At 38.2% G+C, this 17,179-nt stretch overlaps 1 protein-coding gene across 1 annotated transcript; it reads left to right on the plus strand.

The window, feature by feature from the left end:
• Positions 1–1,508: 1,508 nt before the first annotated feature.
• On the plus strand, positions 1,509–16,649 carry LYVE1 (lymphatic vessel endothelial hyaluronan receptor 1). The gene is made up of 6 exons (XM_080817069.1): positions 1,509–1,760; positions 5,700–5,871; positions 5,981–6,120; positions 12,245–12,559; positions 14,633–14,711; positions 15,249–16,649. The coding sequence occupies exons 1-6, from the start codon at positions 1,679–1,681 to the stop codon at positions 15,433–15,435; spliced, it is 975 nt and encodes a 324-aa protein (XP_080673195.1). The 5' UTR covers positions 1,509–1,678; the 3' UTR covers positions 15,436–16,649.
• The last annotated feature ends 530 nt before the right edge of the window (positions 16,650–17,179 follow it).

The raw sequence follows: 17,179 nt of genomic DNA on the forward strand, positions 1-17,179 counted from the left end.
CAACTGAAGATTGAGAATATTCACATTTAACAGAGAGGCAACAATTCGTGTCAAGCATTCTCAATCACATTCCAATGGTGGCTTAACTTCTTTTGATATGGATATCGAAAAAATAACCTACCAAAACAAGCAAGAAGAATTAGAAAATTTAACAGATGAAATAAGATTCTTTATTCTTCCAAAAACTCAATATTAAGCACCAGTACCATCATGCAGACTCCCTTTATCTAATAATTCCCCTTCTAGAAATTTGTTTCCAGAATTTAGGTCCTTGTCTTCCATGATTCATTTTTCCCTTCCTGTCTTCCTTTCTTCTTTCTTTTTGAAATGCTGTAGCAAATGCTTGAAGGCTAACTTTCTTTCGGGCATGGTATTAGGCTTTAAGGATAATGATAAAAAGACATGATTCCTGCCTTCTTGTATACCTGGTTCCATGGCGATAAATTACATATGTTTCTGAGGTACCTGTAGCCTACAGCTTGTACTCACCCAAGTAATGAGGTCTACAGATATTTAGATAGTAGAGATATTTAAGAGTTATCCCCTGGTCTCTTGCAAGTTACCTAGGTACAGAGCAAATTTCTTCTTTCATTATGGGTATTTTCTATACAGATATCTAATTTTATGACTGATACCACTTGTACAGAAAAGAAATTGTTATCCATACACTATTCCTATAAATGACTTTCACTCTGGAGAAAACTCACAAGCCATTGCTCAAAGCATTATTTGCAAGCCAGAATTCCAAAATTACCATAGCAGACAAACCACTGGATATCCAGCTGGCAAAGAGAGTGCAGTCCGCTCATCTATAGTACAGATAAACCTCACATTCATCAAAGAAGAAAGGGGAAATCTAAACTGAATTTTGGTCTATCAGAACACAAGAGAAGCTTTTAAGGAGAAAGTTATCATATAAAGAACCCCTGTGGTGATTACTATTATAAAGTCAAAAATCCTTTTGTAAAATGAAAAATGACTAAAATTTCATGAATTGTCCTCCAGCTGTGTTTTCTAAATATGAACTGTATGTCTTGTTTTTTGAAGAAAGAATCACTTAGAGTGGTGTAGAAATTTCAAGTGTATAAAAGAAAAGGGAGGCATAAACACCCTGCACTCAGTATTTAAATGGGCATTTGCTTTCATGAGCCTTGGCATCATTCCTCCCCAGATCACAAAGATAAGCAGCTGGAGGAAAAAAAATCACTGACTGTGGGAAGAAAGGAAGCACACCCCATGCTCAATCTCCTTTAGAGATGGACACTCCTAGGAGTATATAAATGAATAGGCTTCACAGGTAATAACAATGAATTGTGTGAGAATGAGTTGGTGAGGGAAGTGGGAGGTGGCAGGGAATATGGGAATTGGGGAAACCTCCAGCAGTTCATGCTGTGCTATCTGCCTTCCTCATTTGTCTGTTTTCTGAGTCAGCATTAGCTAAATTTTCCAGAAAGCAATCCACAAAGTACAGCCTGAGCATTTAAGGGACGTCACTCATTTCCCCCAGTGACCAAGTCAGTAGCTTGAAAGCAGGGAAATCCGGATGTCTCAGTTATGAAGTGGAGCAGTGGGGCTCCAATATATTTCCAGAAGTTTCCATCCAGACTGGTGATTGTCTGCCTCCATTATAGCCACCGACCATCCAGGGTGTTTCTCTGGCTCAGAAAGGGGTGGCATAATGGCCAAATGCTTCAGCCTGGTGTTGCTTCTTGCCTCCATCTGGACCACAAGGCTCCTGGTCACATCTCTCCGTGTAGAAGGTACGTTTTCTACCAGATTTTCAACCTGAGGCAAGGCAAGATCTTGCAAATTGTCCTAAGCCTACCAAATTCTTAAGTGTGGAGTGCTGGGAGTAGGGGTTATCCTCAATGTCAACAGAAGATCTAACTGGTAGGATTGCTCTGCCAGAGATGTTTTCACCATATTGTTGGCTTCACCAAAATGATTCACATTTACCTTTATGTTATCTTGACTTTCATTTTTGGTTATGGATTCTTTTTTTAATGGGAATATCTTGAATCAAAACATTGAGGAAAGATCATTGTTTTTTAAGTGTTTCACTACAGAAACAAACCATGATTGTAATGAATTTTAAGCTTGGGGGAAATGGCCAACTTTCGCTAAATATTGACTTGTTTTTTATTTTTGGAAGTGTCAGCAATAATTGCCCAGCATAATTATTTTAATTTCAATTTTACCATACTGCATATATGTTTTTAATATGAAATAAATAGCCAATTAACTGGAAAAAAAAAACCTGTGAAAATGTAGGTTTGAAAATTAGTCATTAGCTCCCTACCAAAGGAATGACTTCAAGTGATTTCTGGGCTTTTGAAATGCCCAACCAGTAACCTCATTGTGCAATGTAGGCAAAAAAATTGTGACCACAAATCACTCAATTACAGTTCCAGGCAAATGAAAATTTGAGCCCTTTAAAAGGAAAATTGTGTGTTCCTATGCTGGAAGATGCTCTGTGATGTAAAATATTTTGGAATCAGATATCCTGAGTTGCTTCATTTATTGCTGTATTTAATTTTATGAGAGGTTACAGTTATATAATTGATTTTTTTTCAAATACCAGAACTGTTACTTTCAAGTTAGTTTTGACCTCTTTGAAATTCCTCTGGAGATATTACTTACTTTTCCCCACAATGCTGCCATTAATCAAACTTTAAGTTTAAGTAGAACTCAAAATTGTTCTACGACAATGATTCCATTGCATTCTTTTTTTTCTTTTTTTAAATTATTTTTATTAACATATAATGTATTATTTGCCCCAGGGGTACAGGTCTGTGAATCATCAGGCTTACACATTTCACAGCCCTCACCATAGCAATACCCTCCCCAATCCATCGCATTCTTTAGACCATCTTTGATGACGGCAAAAATTTCCTAAGGAAATTAAACTATTTTATATTATATATATTATATATAATTTTTATATATGTAATATATAAAATTTCATTTAATCTTCTAAGAAGACTTTTATAGATGAAGAAATAGGCTCAAGTAAGGCCAAGTGACTTGCCTAATGCCATATAGATGGTAAATAATAAAGCTTGGGTTTGAATTCAGCTCTGTCTGATCCTAAGCATAGGGTATTTCTACTATGCCTGCTGTTTCCTAAAAAAATTTTAAGGGAAAAATAAAATTTTAAGGAGGGGCGCCTGGGTGGCTCAGTCAGTTAAGCAGTGCCTTTGGCTCAGGTCATGATTCCACGGTCCTGGGATCAAGCCCCACATCAGGCTCCCTGCTCAGCAGAGAGCCTGCTTCTCCCTCTCCCTCTGCCTGCCACTCTGCCTACTTGTGCTTTCTCTTTGTCTGTCAAATAAATAAAATACATATTTTTTAAATCTTAAGGAAGAGATTAGTGGAGTGGCTCTTCGATTCCAGCTCCTTCTTTTTGTCTTTAAATGAAATAGGAAAGCATAAAAATGACCACTACTTGTTGACTACCTATGATGGAGACCCTGCTAGGTATAAGTTATCTATTCTGACAAAAATTCTCTGAAGAAGATATAACTATCTCCATTTTATAGATGAGAACACTATCTTGCCCAAGGTCCCAGAGCCAATTAATAACAGACAAAATAATCAAGGCTACGTCTACTGCCCAGAATAGGTCTATCATTACTCTAAATGATAACTTTAAGGTAAAAATAAATTTTGATGAAAAAATATCAAGACCACTTGATAGTGTAATTAATAAACCTTCTTTGCAGCCATGGGATTTGAGCAATAGCAAGCTCATGGACTAAATAAGCCAAGTTCCAGGGAAAATGTGTGTTTGGAGAGTCTAGTTCTAGTTGTATAGTGTGTGTGTGTGGGTGTGGGTGTGTGTTCATCTCCCCTACAATACAGCAGGAAACAGCATAGTGTCCTAGTTAAGAACTGCAGTTTTAGGGTCAGTCATAATTGGGTTTGTGCCCCCAATCTGTCCTATGTCTTTGGTGTATATCCTTGGGCTTGGGAAAGTTACTTAATCTTCCTGAGCCTCCACTTTCTATTAAAGGACACAGGGTTTGGCACAGAGCAACATAAACAGATGATAGTTGTTAGAATTAATACTAGCATTAGTATTAATACCAGTATTGGTATAGGTATTAGTGTTAGTGCATAGTCATAAGAGGCTGTTTTGTCACAAACACTAATATTGGGGTATTACACTCTAGTGTCTCTTTTGGCAAGAGCAAGGTCTGGAAGCAAATAAAGCCATCTGTAATTATTGTACATCCTATACATATCCCCTCTTCCAGCCCCCTGCTCCAGAGCATAGCAAGGTCAGTGGAAGACTTAGAAATGTTCCTTTAATGTTTGCAAGAAGAAACTTTAAATACCAACCTAGAAAGTGGTCAAAGCATTTAACTGGGCATCCAATGCACAGATCTGTGTACAAGCAACTTCTTAGAAGATTGTAATGTCCTCTTATGGACTCTTGTGGTTAAAGCCCGATAGGAATAATGTACCTGAATGTGATGCAACTTTGCAATTTCATACAGATCTATAAATCCCAGAATCAAGAAAGGGGATCAAAAGAATTCTTGGATTCATTAACTTTTGAGTAAAATATATTTACAATGTATCTGTTCAACTGCCTCAGCTTCTCCAGGGAGATCAATCATAAGCTGACTAAAACCAAAAAGCTTTGAAGATAGCATAATGATGTTATTTATGATTTGCTGAGCATCTACTATGCGGCAGGCACTATGCTAAACAGTTTTATTTGAATTAACTCTTTTAACTCTCATTACCCTATAAAATAGATAGTTACTTTCTCAATTTTAAAAATAAGAAAACTGGGGCGCCTGGGTGGCTCAGTGGGTTAAAGCCTCTGCCTTCGGCTCGGGTCATGATCCAAGGGTCCTGGGATTGAGCCCCGCATCGGGTTCTCTGCTCGGCAGGAAGCCTGCTTCCTCCTCTCTCTCTGCCTGCCTCTCTGCCTACTTGTGATCTCTCTCTCTCTGTCAAATAAAATAAAATCTTAAAAAAATAAAAAATAAAAATAAGAAAACTGAGGCTCAAAGAGATGAAGTAACTAGCCTAAGATCACAGAGCCAGCAAGTGACATAGGCCAGATTTAAATACAGGTCTAATTCTAAAACTCAACTTTCTTAATTTAGTTTCCTCACCATGCAACGTTTACTGCCCAGTTCCTCCAGGAACTTCAGAGTAAGCCTGCCCCCCAATGGTCAGAGAAGACCTGGGACTGAGAAGGCTCACATTCTGTTATACCAAGTGCAACATTTTTCAGCCCATCTCAGAAATAGGGGTATTCCCAAGCCACATTGATTTGGAGTACTGTTAATTTTCTATTAACCAGAGCCCCGAATTCTATCTTTCTCAAAGTCTCAGACCTTCCATTTTATAGACTCCAAAAAGGTTTGCCACAACTGCATCACCTAGACCAAACCCCAGGAACCAAAAGCCTCCACATAAGGAACAAGGCAACTATGCAGTGGGGCATGATAGACTCCCATCTGATGAGAGGTGTAGCTTGGACAAGAGCAAGGACCCAGCTAACCCAGCAGTATTTACCTTGTGGGAAATGCCTAGCTTATGTTCCATTATTTCTAAACTTCAATCTCAGCCACAAGGGCTTCATTGCTATATCAAGACAATAATGCTCTACTAGGAAGAAGAGCCTAAAGGCTGGGAACAAGGACAGCAGCAAATTAAGGGTTTCTGTGATTCTTTTGCAGAACTTTCCACTTCAGGGCCATGCAGAATTATGGGGGTCACCCTTGTGAACAAAAGGGCAGCCCAGCAGCTGAATTTTGCAGAAGCCCAGGAGGCCTGTAGGCTGATGGGACTAACTTTGGCCAGTAAAGACCAGGTTGAAGCAGCATGGAGGTTTGGCTTTGAGACTTGCAGGTGAGAAACAACTAGATTCATAAACACTGCTGGAGCTCTTTCAGCACTTTGTTCTTGTTGAGCAATAGAAATAAATGCATCTATTCAAATAATGTGTATTCTGTTATAGCTATGGATGGGTTGCAGATAAGTTCTTGGTCATCCCTCGGATTCTGCCGAACCCCAAGTGTGGGAAGAATGGGACAGGTGTCCTGATTTGGAGAAATTCAGTCAACAAAAAGTTTTTGGCCTACTGTTACAACTCATCTGGTAAGTCAAATCTACAGCCTCTGCATGTTTTCTCTAGCTCTATGATCCGTCTAAGAAGAGTAACCCTGAACAGCACTGAAGAAATCATGGTGATGGTCATTTAATACTCCCAAGAATGCCTCGATGACCAAGCTAGAGGTGGCCATGTGCCCCTCAGAGGAAAAAGCTAGGGAAAGTATGACTAAATGGCAATATAGGGAGAGGGTAACCCAGGAGGCTCCATTACCCACACCCCTCCATCTTATAAGGTAAGGAAATATCCACTATAGACAAAGCAATGTACTGAGTTATCACACTAAAACTTAACAATCTTTCTCTAAAGTACACTTTGTCACCCCCATTTTGTAGAGAGGGAAATTAAGCTCAGAGGACATGAGTATATTTGTCTAAGTTCGCACTACTACGAAGATTTTAACAGAGGTCTAACTCTCAAACCATGCTCTTTCTTTTAACCTTCATTTTCTTAGAGAAGAAATTCAGATGGTACACCTGACATCTTCAAGGATTAAGATCATTTTATGAAGGAAGGAGTTAAAGCTAGAAAATAGAATTGGTTTGCTCTTGGTCACACAGTTGTTCTTTTAACCTTGCTTGGAGACCACAACCATTTTACTCAAGTGCTCTACCTAAGGAATATCTCAGAAAGTTTTTCCTTCACTAAATACTTGTTCTCAGTTTATCATAAGAACCTCTACTGATTTATTACCCTTCACACCTACTCATAAATCTGACCTTCTAAAGGTCAGACAGCTAAGTGGTCATATACAAGGATAGATTCCAAAGTCATACTCTAAGATCCAAGAGATCTTATGTGCACTAGCAACATTATGTTGCACAAAGGCAACAATGGTTCCAAGCAGTTCTCTGAATCAGGAGGCTTTGATCTAGAAAGGGACTCCAAAGACACTTTGTCCTCTTTCCTCATTTCATGTATGAAATGATAGGTCAGACTGGAGATCTGGCTTGTTCAGTTGGTGGCAGGGTCAAGACTGGAACATAAAGCTTCTTCCAACATTTGCTTCACCATTATCCTCCTCTCCTCTGCCTCTTCTGCCCACCACTTTTGGCTGGGGAATTGGTAGTTCACATGCCTATATCACTCATAGCCAGCTCATGCCTGACAAATGACCTGGTGTTTTAACTTTCTTGCCTTCCTCCTACCCGCCAGTGTGATGATATGATAACCAGTCCTCCGGACTTCACAAAATGGGGTCACAGGAAGAGGACTTGGATTTGAGTGTTTCCTCATGGTTTCATTTAACTTGTACTTCCATTCCCTATATTTCCTGTATATTTAAAGTTAGATCTGGAGGCTTGATTCAACTCTTGTTCAATATTTTTGGCAAAAAGACTACATCAAAAAGTAATGATGTACTTTATAGTGGCTAACGGATAATAATTTTTTAAAAAGACTGATACTGTGTACTTTAGATCACTTCTCAACAAAAGTCACTTAACATCAGTATGTCCCATTACTAATATGGTAACTTTGATCATTTGAATAAGATGCTAGACCTCTTTAAATGAACTCATAAAGATATGTTTTTTCCCTTGCAATGAGTAGGTAATCTACACTGTGATATTTTGGCACCATGCAAATATTCTGATCCCAACTATCTTGTACCTAGTAGTTTAAGCAGCCATTGGTAATTATTCCTGGAATCTGTTATTATATGTAGGGCCACAAGATGGTGACTTTCTAAATCTTCCTTCCACATTTGTTAGCTGGCATTCTTTGATAAAGAAGAATTTCTCTCTCTCTCTCTCTCTCTCTCTCACACACACACACACACACACACACACACACTTCCCTCCTCCTTATACTACTATGGACACATGACATTTTACTTATTCTGTGTGTTCAACATGTTATCAACTTTACAATTATTATCCTTTTATTCTTTCTGATGCTCAAATTGTCTCAAATTTGATGAGTAGGAGCCCCCCCCAGTTGACCTTTGTGTGCTTTATTCCATTATTATTGGAGCAATTCCTTTCTAACATAATAATAGCATGTCCCAGACTTACTTTGTACTTTCTCTGCCCCTGGTGTGGAATCAGCCATTTATTTCTCCAAGAAGCCCAGGTTCTTTGTAATGGAAAATGTTAAGTAGAAACCAAGATCTGAATTCAAGTAATTCTCATTACCAAAGGAGTTTTCATTGCTTCTCAGTATTTTTAGTGAATAGCTATCCATATATTTACACATACATACATATATCTAAAAATTATGAATTTGTATTGATATTTCCAACTCAAATTTAACAATTCAAATTTTTCTTAGTTTGTTTTATACCTGCATCCTTTTTCTCTTACACAGAAGATCTTAGTTCCCAATAAATAACAGTAATATCCTTTCTTATCCTATAATAGTTTCAAAATTATAAAAGAAACATTATTAGGAATAATGAACCTATTGAGTGAAATTTGATATTTCTTTGCATTTCTTTCAGTCCCCAGAAGATAGCCCTCTAACAGTGTACTGTCAAAAAAACTATGTGCAAAAACAAAAACAAACAAACAACTATGTGCAAAAGTGACTAGAAAAATTCACAACTCTGTGGTTATATTATCATTTTCAAATAAACTGGGCTCACCTGCTTCTGTTTGCCATCTTTGTGAGGATCAGAGTTAACCTAACCCTTATCCTAACTCTACTCCTAAACTTACCCTATGTTTCTTTGTTTTTATAACCTTTTTTTAATAGCTATCTTGTGAGGTCTGGGGATTAAAATAACTCTAACCCTGACCCTACACCTTATCTTAATTGTCTTTTTTAATTGCTATCTTTGTAAGCTTTGGGAGACCAGACCAAAGTGCCTTGACAGCTCGGCATGCACCATCTGGTTCATGCTGTTCCTCTGCCACAATGCCCATCTTCCTCCCCACTTAGCTAACTGCTACTCTTTACTCAATTCTCAAATGCCAGCCTCTTCAAGAAGGCTTCCCATACCCCTTACTCCTATCTTTCCTCTTGGAGTCCAACCACACTCTGTGTTTAATGTCAGAGTACTTGGCACATTTTAAAGAAATTATATTCATAGTTTGGAGGAGAAGGAGAGCTAAGTCCTAACACTTCCAGGTGTGCCCTCAACCCAGTGAAAATCACAGGATCAGACTGCTGTTGCTCCCTCACACTGTGGCTCTCTGGGCTACATTTAATGAACAGAGAGGCAAAGGAAACGAATTCTTAGATAGAGCCTATCTATCATGCCCATACATTATGCTAGACCCCACACATTTATTATCTCATTAATCCTCAGTGAAATGACACAACTGTATCATTTATATTTTCCAGGAGAAATAACTGGTGCTTAGTACGTATCTTGCTATGGTCATAGTCAATAAGGGAAAGAGCCAGGATTTAAACCGTGAGTCATAAAACTTCCACATAGCACCTTCCATGGTGATGACTATACATCAATAACATACCAGGCCCAGGTTGGGTTCTGGGCATCAGTGTTTTTTAAAAGCTCCACAGATGATTCCAACATGTAGCCAGAGTTTAAAATCACTCTTTCTTAGGAGATCTCTCAGATCTAAGTTTTAGGATTCCAGGTGCTTCAAGATTCCTCTAGTTCTTTGCAGTTGCAATAATCTCCTTTCTTGTTCCTGAACTGCACTCTCTCCCCACTGCATTTCATCCTCCACATGCCTCCACTGATAATTACATTACTCCTCTGCTCCACAGCCCTTGGGTGACTTCTTATTTGAGAATATGAAGTAAATTATGAAGCCTTTTACACATAAAAGTGAGCATGTATGAGAACTCCTATCTATTAGTTGGGAGATTTGTGGACCCAGTTGAAAATTCCATCTCCTACAAAATACATTCCAAATGCTTTAACATGGCAATTATGAATCTCAATACTCTGGCTCCAGCCTATCTTACCAGTCATCTCCTGCTTGCAGTCTTTCACGCTCCCAATCATACACACACCCTACTCTCCAACCACACTGTACTCCTTGTCATTATGTATGTCAAATGTATGACTACATTTTCAAACTTCTGGATTCTTGCATCATGCTATTCCTTTGACTGGAATGTTCTATTCCCTCTTCCATACTAGATGAGCTACTGCTGTGTTCCAGCCATAGTGGTCTTTTATTCATCAAACACACTGAATTCATTCAACTTTGGGCTCTTGAACTTCCTGTTCTCTTTATTTGGAATGCTTTTGCCCTTGATCTTCAATGACTGGCTACTTTTTATCATTTAGGTCTCAGCTTAAGTATCACCTCTCCACTTACTCTCGTCATCCTAGTCGAAGTATCCATCTCATATTCCCCACCCCTACCGGTTTAATCTTTATCCTGTTTTAATTTCTTCTTAATATTTATCACCCTCTAAAATTTCTGACTTTTTTTTTTTCTTTTTAGGAGAGATGAAGAGGGTCAGGGGATGGTGCAGAAGGAGAGGGATAGAGAGAATCCTAAGCAGGCTCCATGCCTGGCATGGAGCAATCTCAAAACTCTGAGATCATGACCTGAGCAGAAATCAAGAGTTAGATGCTTAACTAACTGAGTCACCTAGGCATCCTGGCCTTTTTTTTTTTTTTTTTTTTTTTTGGTAATATATCCTTCCATTAGCATATAGGCCCCTTAAAAGTAACGACTCTGTCTTCTTTGTACCATGACCTTAGCACTTAGAAGTGTTTGGCACATAGTTGGGGCTCAATAAATACTTGTTGAACAAACATATTAACCCTCCATACCATCTCCTCTGTGAATCCCCAGTGATTTCCTCTTACCTTTATCAAAGGTAACTTTATCAAAAGTAACTTTTACTATATGTCTCTGTACTTTCAGTTCCCAATGTGGTCTACTGTATTCAGTATTTCTTTCCCCTGATATTAAAAATTTTCATTTTTTGAAGGAAAAACTTAGCATGTGCTCAAGAATAAGAAATGAAACTAAAAGTTCAAAGCAAAAGTCAAGGATGATATGTGTTTGAATAGAGATGTTTTCAAAGTAAAATAAATATTATAAAATTCTGAATGTGTACAGTCAAAATGTTTTATCAGTAGTATCCATGACCTTGATTGGTAATTTATTGTATTTTTCAAAAATGAATGGAATAACTTTTTCTTCTTAACTAACAGTCCAGCTGATGCTACCTACTGCCAGAAATAAGTAGGAATTTAAAATAGATGCAAACTCATACTATAATATATTACATGGCTCTGTCATTTACCAGCTATGTGAATTTAGGCAAGTTATTTGGTTTCACTAAACTTCAGTCTCCTCCTATAAAATGAGAGTTGAATAAAATTGTTAAATGAAGTGTCATGATAGACTCAGATAAAACGCTCAAAAAATGTTGTTTCCTCTCTATCACATTCAGCAGATTCGAAAGCAAATCTATATCCCTCCTCTGCTCCCCTCCTTAAAATTTTTTTTTATTTTGAAGAGCACAGAGAAATCTTTTTTTTTTTTTAATCTTTATCCTGAAGTGTATATTGTCATGTGTGTATATTCGGTGTCCTCATTTATTCCTTCCATCCTGTTGTTTCTCCACCCTTTCTTTATTCATTAAATATTTATTGAGCATGAACTCTGTGCTAGACACAGAAAGCATACCATGATGACTAAGACAGGCAGAGTTCCTGCTTCCAGGGAGCTCAGTCCAGTACAGAGCAGTGCAATGAGAACCTTGACAAGGGAAGTAGAAGGAGGTATAACAACATGCCTAGGGACACAATCCAGTCATCAAATCTGCCTAATAAAGAGATATTCAATCTGAGACTTGAAGGATAAGTAAGAGCTAAGTAAAGAAGGGGCAAAAAGACTTACAGGTAAAGAAAGCATCATGGTCAAAGCCTTGGATAGAAAGAGTATCAAAGAACAGAAGAAATCTGAGAAGGTAGGAAGAAAGACACACTGATCAGATAAGGCTAGCCATGTCAGCAGGGGACAGATCACAGGGGGCGTTATAGGCCATGCAATAGAGGCAGTCACTGAAGAATTTTAAGGAAGGAAGTGATATGATTAGATCTGTATTTCTGTAAGATCATTCTGGCTGCACTGTAAGAGGATTAGAGAGGAATAAGACTAGAGGCAGGAATAAAAATCAGGAGACTGTTTTAATACTTACTTGTTACGTTATTTTTCCCTCCCCCAACAGATATTTGGATTAACTCATGCCTTCCAGAAATTATCACCACCAACGATCCCATATTCAATAGTGAAGAGGCAACATACACAACAGAAACTGTCAGTGACAGTGCATACTCAGCTTCAGCTACTGATGTACCTTACTCTGCTACACCTACTCTTGCTTCTACTTCTGCTCGGGCTTCCACTTCTACTAAACGGAAAAGAAAATTGATTTGTGTAACGGAAGGTTTTGTGGAAACTAGCACCATATCTACAGCAACAGAAACTGAGTCATATATCGAAAATAAAGCAGCATTCAAGAATGGGGCCACTGGGTTTGGAGGTAAAAGCTTTCTATGTTTGCATTGCATGTGTGTGTTTGTGTGTTTATGTATAACAGACAGTACATAAAAACCATGTTGTCTCCAGCGTAGGCACTCAGGACCTGCCAAATACAAGTAAAACCTTAATGCAAACTCAATTTTCATAAAGTCATAGAACTTGAGGGCCCTTAAAAACATTAATGATTAAACCCTTTGTGGTCACAGAGAAGGATTTTCTCCTGCATTATCTGTTGTCTGGATCTGTATAAAGAATCATTAGAAGAGCACCACAAAGAAATGGGAAAACTTTCCATGCTCCTGGACTGGAAGAACAGATATTGTGAAAATGTCTATGCTACCTAGAGCAATCTACACATTTAGAACAATCCCTATCAAAATACCATCAACTTTATTCACAGAAATGGAACAAATAATCCTAAAATTTGTATGGAACCAGAAAAGACCCTGAATAGCCAGAGGAATGTTGAAAAACAAAACCAAAGCTGGTGGCATCATAACCCCAGACTTCAAGCTCTATTACAAAGTGGTAATCATCAAGACAGTATGGTACTGGCACAAAAACAGATACATAGATCAATGAAACAGAACAGAAAGCCCAGAAAGGGACCCTCAACTCTATGGTCAACTAATCTTTGACAAAGCAGGAAAGAATGTCCAATGATAAAAAGACAGTCTCTTCAATAAATGGAGTTGGGAAAATTGGACAACCACATGCAGAAGAATGAAACTGGACCATTTCCTTACAACACAAACAAAAATAGACTCAAAATGGATAAAAGACCTAAATGTGTGATAGGAATCCATCAAAATCCTCAGATCCTTGAGGAAGAGGCAGCAACCTCTTCAACCTCAGCCGCAGCAACTTATTCCTAGAAACATCACCAAAGGCAAGGGAAGCAAGGGCAAAAATGAACTATTGGAACTTCATCAAGATAAAAAGTTTTTTGCACAGCAAAAAAGGCCAGAACAAAGCCAAAAGACAACCGACAGAATGGGAGAAGATATTTGCAAATGACATATCAGATAAAGGGCTAGTATCCAAAATCTACAAAGAACTTAACAAACTCAACATCCAAAGAACAAATAATCCAATCAAAAAAATGGTCAGAAGACATGAACAGACATTTCTCCAAAGAAGACATCGAAATGGCCAACAGACATATGTAAAAGTGCTCAATATCACTCAATATCAGGGAAATGCCAATCAAAACCACAATGAGATATCACCTAACACCAGTCAAAATGGTTAAAATTATCCGGTCAGGAAACGACAGTTGTTGGCAAGGATGCAGAGAGAGGGGAACCCTCCTACACTGTTGGTGGGAATGCAAGCTGGTGCAGCCACTCTGGAAAACAGTGTGGAGGTTCCTCAAAAAGTTGAAAATAGAGCTACTCTATGACCCAGCAATTGCACTACTGGGTATTTACCCAGGATACAAATGTAGTGATACAAATGTAGTGATCCAAAGGGGCACATGCACCCGAATGTTTATAGCAGCAATGTCCACAATAGCCAAGCTTTGGAAAAAGCCTAGATGTCCATCAACAGATGAATGGATAAAGAAGATGTGGCATATATATATAATGAAATACTATGCAGCCATCAAAAATTAAAATCTTGCCATTTGCAACAACATGGATGGAACTAGAGGGTATTATGCTAAGTGAAATAGGTCAATCAGAGAAAGAGAATTATGTGATCTCATTTGTATGTGGAATTTGAGAAGCAAGGCAGAGGATCATAGGGAAAGAGAGGGAAAAAATGAAACAAGATGAAAGCAGAGAGGGAGGCAAACCATAAGAGATCCTTAATCTCACGGAACAAACTGAGGGTTGCTGGAGGGGAGTGGAGTGGGAGGGATGGGGTGGCTGAGTGATGGACATTGGGAGGATATGTGCTATGGTGAGCATGTGAATTGTGTAAGACTGATGAATCACAGACCTGTACCCCTGAAACAAATAATATATTTTATGTAAATAAAAAATTTAAAAATTTTTTAAAAAAAGAAGAAGAGCAACACAAAACAGTGCATAAGCGAAGGACCAATAGGCCATGTGTCTGTTTCCTCCAGGTGTCCCCACGGCTCTGCTAGTGCTCGCACTCCTCTTCTTTGCAGCTGCAGCTGGTCTGGCAATTTGCTACGTCAAAAGGTGCGTTTATTGGCACATTGTTGGTCTTAAAATCTATGTCACATCCCTATCTTGTGTTTTTCTAAGGTTGTTGTTAGCATTTTCTTGGTCAAAACAGAAATGATAGTCTTCTTATACTGTAAATTTTCTCCCTCATCTCACCTTTCCTCCCACCACCCAATCTTTCCTACTATTTCAGCTCATGCATGTCATCCAGGCTTTACAAACAGTTCAGTGCAATCCCTTTGAAAATCAAGAGATAAAAAGAACAGACTGACATCTAGAGGAAAAATATAGGTTTTATTTTGATTCTCAATTATTTGTTCTTGGTGGGAGGGTTATGAGGTCAGCCTCAAGTATGGCCTGCAAACTTACTGTCTCATCTAAATGAATCCACTAAAGTGGGGATGCATTGTATTTGAGTGTGCATGTATTAGAATCTCCCTGAAATAAAGGTATCCAGTGTACTGTGCTAATACGGGCTATCACAAAGTGTTATCTATTGCTATATGTGTTACATATAAATCTCTCACTTTAATGTTATAATTATGCCTATAGGTATGTGAAGAACTTTCCTTTTACAAACAAGAATCAGCAGAAGGAAATGATTGAAACCAAAGTAGTAAAGGAGGAGAAGGCTGATGATAGCAACTCTAATGAGGAATCAAAGAAAACTGATAAAAAGCCAGAAGAGCCCAAGAGTCCACCCAAAACTACAGTACGATGCCTGGAAGCTGAAGTTTAGAAGAGAAAGGAATGAGAGGACACACCAAGGCTGATTTCTTTCCTGATACATATCCTGGCCCCAGATGAGGAAACTTAAAGGGCTGAAGAACCAAACAAGAAAGTCCACCCTTGATTCCTAAATGGAATCAGCTCAGGGCTACCTTTGGACTATGGAGTTCACCAAACGAAATTCCCTTTTTCTTACTGCAATCCTTTCTGGATCCTATCCTCCTACCTCCAAAGCTTCCGACAGCCTTTCTAGCCTGGCTATGTCCTAATAATATCTCTGTGGAAGAAAGGAGCTTCGCAAAGCACAGGGACCTAAAAGAGCTAATCAGAATACATTTATAAAGAGGCTTCTTGGTTGGCTAAGAATAGGTGAGTTGAAAACCAAGAAACCACCGAGACCAAGGCTTTCTCTATTGATTCCGCAGGCCAGATCCTTTCTTCACTCTGGAAACGTAATACACATCATCTGGCATGTCCTTCTGAGCCAGGCAAGAACAAAAGAAGGAAAGAAAAGTTCAGCAGCTGAAGGCCAGGGAGATTCCCATGACTTGAGACCTGATCTCTGTAAAGCCAAAATAAGTAGAGAAAAAAGAATGAGGCCAAGGATGTTGCCAGCATATTGTCAGCAGGGACTATAACTACAGATAGGGTCAAAGTAGTCAGCTCTAAATAATCTGAGTTGGAATCACTTTTTAGAATACACACACACTTTTCTTTTCTTTTTCTTGCTGCTATTTCCTCTAGAAGTATACACTTTTATAAGGAGCCAAAACAGATCTATTACAATTTTTTACTTTTATCTGAGTTTTATTTGAGAAGTACTGAGGAAAATTACTGTGTTAAAAAGCAGTAAAATTTGACAAACATTTATTGAATATGTCAGGTGCTGGGTAAGGTATTACATTCTATAATTGAATGTTATTTATCAAAAACTTGTATACAGTAAAATGTATGAAGCTAATTTTTTCAGTTTGATACCCCTAGCTTATCTTCTTGTAAAACTAATTTTTTACTAAGACTAATCTATTCATTATTTTCTCTAACATGGCAGCCATTATAACCTTAATTTATTATTAACATACCTAAAAAGTACATTATTACCTCTATACACTGAAGCACATTTTTTAAATGTCATTAACAAATGTATCACCAGTTCTCCTTTTTCAGCAAAAAAAAGCCCAAGAGATACAGAGATATTTGTGTCAAAAAAATAAAAGTATTCAGAAAATTTCTTTGTTCTCTTATTTACATAGATACATTATACGTTTCACACAAAATTGAAGTAATCTGTTCTTTGCAAAACAAAAGAGGGACAATTTTGGTTGTTGAAAAACAAACATTTGCAAACCACATAGTACATATATCACCGTATGGGGCTATTCTTGCTTCAGGTCGTCTTATTTTAAGTCAGTCAAGGACACACACAAACAGTCCTTTACTTGGGATTTGGGTCCTACTTCACAATCCATTTCAGAGTTCACAGGGAGCTGAGAATGCAGGATTGTTATTTGTCCTATTTCTCTAGCTTTCTCTTTCCCTCTCTCTGGTTTTCCCTTTTGGACCACTAACATCATCTTCCCCTCACCAGTGACACCACAGCTAGCTAGCCCCATGATCCTTTCAGCTCACAGGCCATGAACTGCTGGCACAGTCTTTTGCAGTTGGCCCACAGAGTATTAACTTAAATTTTGGTTTAGTTGCCAAGAATGAAAAATCAAGGGGTGCCTGCCTGGCTCAATCAATAGAGCATGTGA

The sequence above is a fragment of the Martes martes genome (genome assembly GCF_963455335.1).
Source record: "Martes martes genome assembly, chromosome: 10".
In the NCBI taxonomy this organism is placed as follows: domain Eukaryota; kingdom Metazoa; phylum Chordata; class Mammalia; order Carnivora; family Mustelidae; genus Martes; species Martes martes.

What these genes read in the sequence shown, in the direction of transcription:
- LYVE1 (XM_080817069.1), top strand. Translation starts at nt 1,679, where the DNA reads ATGGCCAAATGCTTCAGCCTGGTGTTGCTTCTTGCCTCCATCTGGACC. An exon ending in CACATCTCTCCGTGTAGAAG is followed by an intron (nt 1,761 to 5,699) that starts GTACGTTTTCTA and finishes ATTCTTTTGCAG; the next exon opens with AACTTTCCACTTCAGGGCCA. An exon ending in CTACTGTTACAACTCATCTG is followed by an intron (nt 6,121 to 12,244) that starts GTAAGTCAAATC and finishes CTCCCCCAACAG; the next exon opens with ATATTTGGATTAACTCATGC.